The sequence below is a fragment of the Protopterus annectens genome, chromosome 4.part0 (genome assembly GCF_019279795.1).
Source record: "Protopterus annectens isolate FY-2018-M chromosome 4.part0, PAN1.0, whole genome shotgun sequence".
Classification (NCBI taxonomy): Eukaryota; Metazoa; Chordata; order Ceratodontiformes; family Protopteridae; genus Protopterus; species Protopterus annectens.
In genome coordinates this window covers 51,771,027-51,778,526 of record NC_056733.1, presented here as the reverse complement: position 1 = coordinate 51,778,526, position 7,500 = coordinate 51,771,027, and the positions used below count along the sequence as shown (strand labels likewise).

At 36.6% G+C, this 7,500-nt stretch overlaps 1 protein-coding gene across 1 annotated transcript in view; it reads right to left on the bottom strand.

The window, feature by feature from the left end:
- Nucleotides 1–2,749, bottom strand: part of LOC122800212 (endonuclease V-like) — a 1,155,665-nt gene extending 1,152,916 nt beyond the window's left edge. Inside the window, exon 1 of the mRNA XM_044069707.1 lies at nt 2,662–2,749. Within this exon, the coding sequence (XP_043925642.1) occupies nt 2,662–2,749 (88 nt within the window). The remainder of the gene's footprint in view (nt 1–2,661) is intronic.
- Nucleotides 2,750–7,500: the final 4,751 nt, after the last annotated feature.

The window sequence follows — 7,500 nt, the reverse complement described above, 5'->3', positions numbered from 1 at the left end:
ATCAAAGGATCACATTATATATTCTGCTAAATGACTGCTGCAAAACAGCTTATTGCATTTTAATCTTGCTAAACAATTCATACACTTTTAACAAACTGTGCTGGTCACAGGAAAACAACACACAGTATTTTTGCAGATGATTTAAAAATTACAATGCTTTCACAAGTGCTGATAGTGAAGCAAAGGAAAGCAGTTTAATAATGATTTCAATAAACTGCACTGATTTTGTAAGCACTGTTAATCATGAATCATTAGGAAAAACATACAGTATTTTGCTGCTGATTAAAAAAATGGCATTGCTTCATAAGTGCAGTTGATCACAAGAAAGCAACATACAAGGAGCGCACAGCTGGAAGGGTGGATACACAAATGTGTAATCTTTTGCTAACTAGTGAAAAATAAAAATTGCAACCCATAGTAATAATGAAGCAAGATTTATTTTAAATAATAAAGATCTGTGGTGCTGGCTTTCAACTGTTTTTTGAAGACTCTCTGCAGTGCTCATCAGCAAAGGTATAGAATCCATGCTGAAGGATGGTGTACAAACTAAAACAAATCAAATGCAAATGAATCAATAGGGAATGTATTTAATTATTATAGAACTTCAAAATAACAGAGTTACAATAGTAACACCTAATTTAATTACACTACTGTACAAGTCATTAAAACTGCATTCTTAAATCCAAAGAACACATTCATTATCAAAACCAGGGAACACGATTACTGCTAGCAAGCTACCATGGCTTAATGAAAATAGTCAAGATAAAATGTTATTTAAAGTCTTTACCTGTCAAACATTAACTTTTAGAAAATGGATTTTACAAGGTCAGTACTGAATGGATTCATCAGTGTTTGTTATATTTGAAAAAAAGTATATTTTCTGTATGCTAGCCATTATACTAAACCAATGTATTGTTCTTGCTCATGCATTAAAAGAAATTTGTCTTGACAATTACTTAATTCTCCAGCAAAATCAGAAGTCTAACAGGGTAATAACCTATCCTCAAAATACATTTTATTGATGTGTTAACTAAGTCCCACTTTTTCAGGAAGTTCTTACTCAAACAAGAACAACAACAACAGACTAAAATGAATACAATTCTCTCAAAGGTTATACTATTTTCTAAAAAGACTAGCCACAATGAAAGTTATAGGTACATTTAATAATAAATAATAAAATAAGACAACATAAAATACTGAACATCTATTTAAAATAAACACCAGAGTTTCCATTCACAAGAAATATAAAAATGTCACAGCTGGAAAGATTCAGACAGATAGAGAAAAACAATATTTAATTAATCTCAGTATTTCCTAACTGACTGAAGAATTACAATCCCAGGGTTATTTACTACAGCAAGACAAGATGAAGTGGATGAGTGTCTTTAGCCACCAATTTTTAAATTAATTTTGCTATTTTTTTTTTTAGTTAGTGTACCCTGCCTCTGTCTAACAGTGACACAGTAACCCACCAAAACCCACGACGATCTCCCATCCACAGATTCCTCTTGAAGAGAGTCAATGAGGGACTCTGCCCTAACTGGAGAGTTTTTTTTAAGTAGAGAGAAGCCTCCTCTGGGTTGGTCTATCCACCCTCCAGCATTTAGATGGCTTTATCGTCAGGGGCACAGATCGCCTCTGAGCAGGCGGTATGCCACTGAGAGTAGAGCTGGAGTTTCTTTTTAACTTGGGCATCTGGCATCTGTTTGAGCCCTGATCCTCGGGTAGTGAGTACTTTTTGGGGTCTTGGTGTCTGGTAAGTGTAATCAACTTATTACTTTCTGTGCCAATGGATTACCAACTATGTAGGCAATTTGTGGGCACTTTGTTTTGCCAAAGGGATGACTATACACTTTTGGCGGCATTTAACGAGGCCATGGCTCTGGCACCAGTTGTTCTATTCTATGAGTCCTTTGGAGGATGGCATCTGGAGAGTTGATTATGGCACCCAGTTTGCAGTCATCACGAGCTTAGTCAGCCTGATCCTTCTGTGTTGGCCTGTTACCTCCGAGAAGGTCCCACCTAACTAAGAACCTAACAAAATCTGACAAAAAATGTGACAAACCTAGAACTTTTCTAAAGGCATCTGAGACTGTAAACAATTCCAATACTTTCCAATCTTCAAAATCTAACAAAAAATCTGGAAAAGTGAGTGAATGTGAGTGTGTGAGAAAACGGAACAACTAATAAAATAGTGATGGCAGTCACTGAAACAAAATGTAATATCAAGTTATGTAGGCTTGTGTCTACACTTCCTAGAAGCAAGATGCATGCTCATTCATACCCCTCCCCCTATGGGATGCTAATCTGAATATCCAGTTCATTTCTGCCTCTTCTGTACGGTTAACTATGTTTCCCAACCAACTTAGGCCACTCTAGGATCCTTATGTATAGGACACAAATGGAGATGATTATCCAGAATAACATTATAACATTTGACAACCAAGTATTTAGGCAAAAGACAGGGGTAGCAATGGGGGCCACTTGTGTCCCCATCTTTGCCAATATAGTATTAACCCAATGGGAGATAACCATAGTCTTTCCATTCAAACTATTTCATTTGTGTAAGTTTTATGGGAGGTATTTGGACGATATCTTGATTTTATGGGAAGGGAGTCTGGAACAGCTCGATATACTTTTTGAGTTTTTGAATTCCAGTACCTCCTTCCTTAGGTTTACTAAGGAAATCAGTGAAGACGTGGTACACTTTCCCGATATTTCTATCCACAACTTTACAGGAAACTGACATATTCGAACACCTTATTACATTTTGACAGTGGACATCCAATATACCAGAAGAGATCAGTTGTGAAAGGGCAATGCATACATTTAGCATGCATGGTTAGTGAATTTGATACATTTGAAGCAGAAAGAGAAAACTTGAGAGAAATAGGGATAAAAAGAGCATACCCAAGCTCTTTTAAAGGACCCATGCTGTAATAAGTTACTAGAAAAAGGAGAGAGTGGTACTTCTTCCCTTTCCTGGGCACCTCAGAATAGCACGATTTCTAACCAAGGCCCTGATTCAACTGGATCTTACACCTATAAAAACTATAATAAAGCTATGGTATTATTATTTAACCCACAGTTCTGTGATATCAGAGAGATAATTATGAAGAACTGGATTATTTTTGACATGGACAAGGACTATCTTAAAAAAGTGGGAGAAAAAACGCTTATTGTCTATAATAAAGACTTAAGCTTAAAGAACTTATTAGAAAGAAGAAAGGAAAGTAAAAATAAGGGTGGAATGAGGAAGTGTGGACACTGTCCACAATGTCAATATATTCTTGAAGGTGAAGTAGTAGACATTACAGGCTTTGATAGAGTTATAATGAAATATAAATTTAAATGCAACAGTAAAAATATAGTCTATGTAGCCATTTGCCAAAGCTGCGGATACTTCTATATTGGGAAGACGGTAAATGCCTTTAGAAAAGGAATCTACCAACATACATACGATATACAAAGGGAAATCCTAAACAATGCCCTAGCTAAGCACATACATCAACAATCAGAACACTCATTTAAATTTGCAGTAATAGAGCAGGTAGATCATCCAAGAGGAGGGCCCATAGATATGTTTTTGGAGTATGGGGAACTATTATGGCAGCTGAGGGTGAATGCCACCCAAGCTCCTGGACTTAATGAAATGGTATTCATTTTGAGTGTTCTTAAACTCAAAGCTGACTTCCACCTATATGCATAGGTTAATTTAGTGCATTCCTGTGGAAAGACAGCAGTTTTTCAATACACTATATACATACATATATATACATACCCGCATGAACAGGATGATGTGGCAAATTTGTTCATTAATTGCAACTGATTTATTTAGTCTATTCATTCTCATCTGCTATATAACAAGATAGGTTTGTATTTATATGTGTGGTGTTTTTATGTGAGTATATATTTTGTACATAGTTTTACATTTTCAGCATTATAAAAGTGTGCAACAATGTGATTTTAAAATCAATATTATACATTGTCTAAATGTAACAAGTTTTCGATGGATTCACGTTATTTAGTGAACATTTTTTCACTTTTTAATTTGATCATGCGATATTATTTTTATTTAAAAGAAAGTTGTCACCATTAAACTTCGTTATTCTGAGGAAGTCAATGGTGTACTGCCGACGAAAGTGCTAAATAAATTTTGCAGAAGTCTTCATCTAAAAAGTGTTTCTGTGTTTTACAAGATCAGGAGTTCTGTCTAGTTATTAGGGTGGAAAGTAAGATCTGGCTATGGACAGTCTGGCATTGTTGGTTAGGTATGGTTTTTCCCTACAGAGTGAGCCAAGTTTGATGTGGACTTATTTTTAACTGTTAGTCAAATTTTAGACAGTCATTTATTGTTATACCTAAAGCTTAGTCTGACTTACTGGTTAGATTTTTGTACCATCAGAGAAGTAGATGGTGAGAGGGGGCAGGTTATTTTTAGATTTTTTTTATTACAGAAGACCATTAGCTTTGTTTTGTTTGGGATGAGTATGAGTTGATGGTCAGTGAGGTAGTTTTCTATATCTTGTGTTTTTTCTTGTAGATCCTGAGGTGAGGGGGCAGAGAAGATAAGACAGGCATTGTTGGTTTATGAATGATAGAGGCTGGTTGAATGGAGGTATTGAGATTATTGGAAAATATGACGAAAAGGAGAGTCCAAGGGTGGGGCCTTGGGGGACGCATAACAGAGATGGATAGAACGGGGGGAGAGTTTGTTTTCCCATTTGGTAGACTGTTGTTGACTAGAAAAATAGCTGTGAAACCAAGTCAGGGATGTTGTACTGAGGTTATATGTTGCTACTTTGTTGAGAAGTGTTTGGACATACTGAGACAAATTGATAAGACAAGTTGTCTTTCATTTTTTAGGAGGTTTACTGTCTTAGTGAAACTTATAAGTGCAGTAGTACTATGCTTACGTCGGAAGCTGTGTTGAGAATTAGATAAGAGGATTTTCTTAAGGAAATGGTCAAGGAGTTGCTGATAAATGCATTTTTCTAAGATTTTGGCTAATGGGGAAGAGAATGACAATGGGTCAGTAGTTTCAAAAGTCTGTAGAGGAGCTGCCTTTGTGAAGGTGGATATGTGATATTATCCAGAGGAGAGGTGCGTACTGTTCACAGATAGAGCAGGTGATTAGTATAGATACAGAGCAGGAGATGGAAGCAGCAGCTAGTTTTATAATTTCATTGTTGAGCTGATTGGCTGCAAGAGTACAGGGTTTTAATTTCGTTAGGAGCTTTTTTATATAATTAGACTGTAACGACCTAACAGAGAAAGAGTTTGGGTTAGACACAGTAGAGGTGGGTACTCCTAGGAGTGAGTTAGAATTCGTGCTTAAGAGTGAGTTTATTGAATTGATAAAGCGAGTATTGAATTGTGACGCAATACATTCAAAGGTATTTTGATAGATGGTCCTAAGGTCCAGGGTTTAGGAGAGGATTAATACTATGCCAACATTTTTGAGGGGTTTCTGGTGTTTTATTGGCATATTTAAAAGTATGATTTGTTTTTGTCATTGTTGTTTCGTCTCTTAGCTTTATTTTTTAGTTGCTGGTATGCGGTGAGGTTATCTTTGTTTTTGGTCCTTTGGTAAAGTGACCAGGTCCTACCCTTTGTTTAAGTAGTAGTTTAATGTATTTTGTTATCCAAGGTAGTTGTTTGGTTTTGCTGCAAATTTTCCTTATGGGAGTTAGGTTAATATGTTGAGGAATGTATTGTTAAAGTATTGTACCACAAGGTCTAACTGAAGGAATTTTAATGGTGACCAGTAACATTCCTGTAGCAGTGAATTAAATATAGTGGAGGAGAAGTTTTTTTTTTTTTTTTTTTTTTGCTGCAGACTTTAGGTGTGTGAACCTGTTTCCTGAGAAGAAATGTTGGGGAATGTTTACTAAGAGAATCTGGAAGGCAGCCTGCTTGGTAACCTAGAATGGGCTTATTTGTTAGTATCCAGTCTAGTATTGATTGTTTCTTGGAATGTATATCAATGCAAGTGGGAAAGTTAATGGTTTGAGAGAAATTACAGAGGTTGACAAAGTTAAAGGGGTTATCAGAGGAGCAGCTAAGCCAGTCTAGGTTGAAGTCACCTAGTAATATTGTTCTTGGTTGAAGTTAGTTGATGACCAGCAGAGGAGGTTTTCTATGATGGATAGATTGTTCCCGGGGGGGTAAGTAGGTAGCGATGATTATTGTTTTGTGGGACTTGATTTCTAGACATGTGGTTAATATTTCTGAGTTCAGGAGGTCAGAGCAAGTGCATTTTAGTTACACTAGTTTGAGGGAGTCTAAACATGAGAGCATGATAGCAATTAGTCTCTCTGCTTTGTGCCCACTGAGTGCTAGGAGAGGTTTCAGCTCCCCATACAATCCTGAACTAGATTAAGCAGGTAACTTGAGAATTAATGGGATGTTAAAGAGTATAAACAAGATATGTATTAGTCGCACAGTAGCACCAAGACTGCTTAAGCCATCATTGTCTCACATTAAAAACATACTCTAGGGCTCAAGCCATCGAGCAATAAACACCATATCATCATACATCGCTTAAATTCAAGATATTCTAATAATTCATATCCCCAAAAATCCATATATTTAGCATCATCTACTTAATAAAAATTTGACGTAACAATCAAAACATTACAATGACTCAAAGTGTATCCTGTTTTCATTAGTTCTATATACTGTTAACTCTGCTAACTAATCTTCAGGATATTATTAGCATTTGAATGCACAATAGTTGTGACATCCCTCCTGTGGGCCAGTAATCAAACAGCCTCAATTCTCATCACTGACACCAGTGAGGGATGTTCACTTGGAACAGAAATAGGCACACCCAGTATTTCCAGATGCAGGTCTCTACACCAAGCACAACTTCCCTTAAGAGCACACAGGGAACACATGCAGTCCTGGAGCTAGGTTTCCCTCTCTCTCTCCAAGCTGCAAATAGGATTCCCCACTGACATAGCGTAGGGTTGAGTCCTCAGATGAGTGTTTCAAGCCAAGTCCTCCACCATTCTCTCTATGAAACCAGTGCTCTGTGTCCTTGCTCCAGGTAGCTGACACACACACTCTGAGATTTGGTTTTGTCTTTCAGACACATACATATACACACACACACACACACACACGGGAAAGGCTGGCAGATTATAAGGTAGGTACTGCCACCAGAATATTCCAAAGCCAGCTACTCTAAGCTCTTACAAGGGTACCCAATTACAGAGTAAATGTAATACTAATATAAATGGTAGTGTTTGACCAATGCAGAAAGGCTTTCAGGTGCTGCCAGTGTGTCACCAAGTAAATACAAGTACTCTCAAAGGTTAAAATATTCTCTAAAAGACCAGCCACAATGAAAAGTTTAAATATATTTAATAATAAATAATGAAAGAACATGAAAATACTAAATGTCTATTTACAATAAACACCAGAGTTTCATATCACAGGAAATATTAAAAATAACAGATGCACACAGATACAGAAAAACAATGCCCCCTTTTTTAA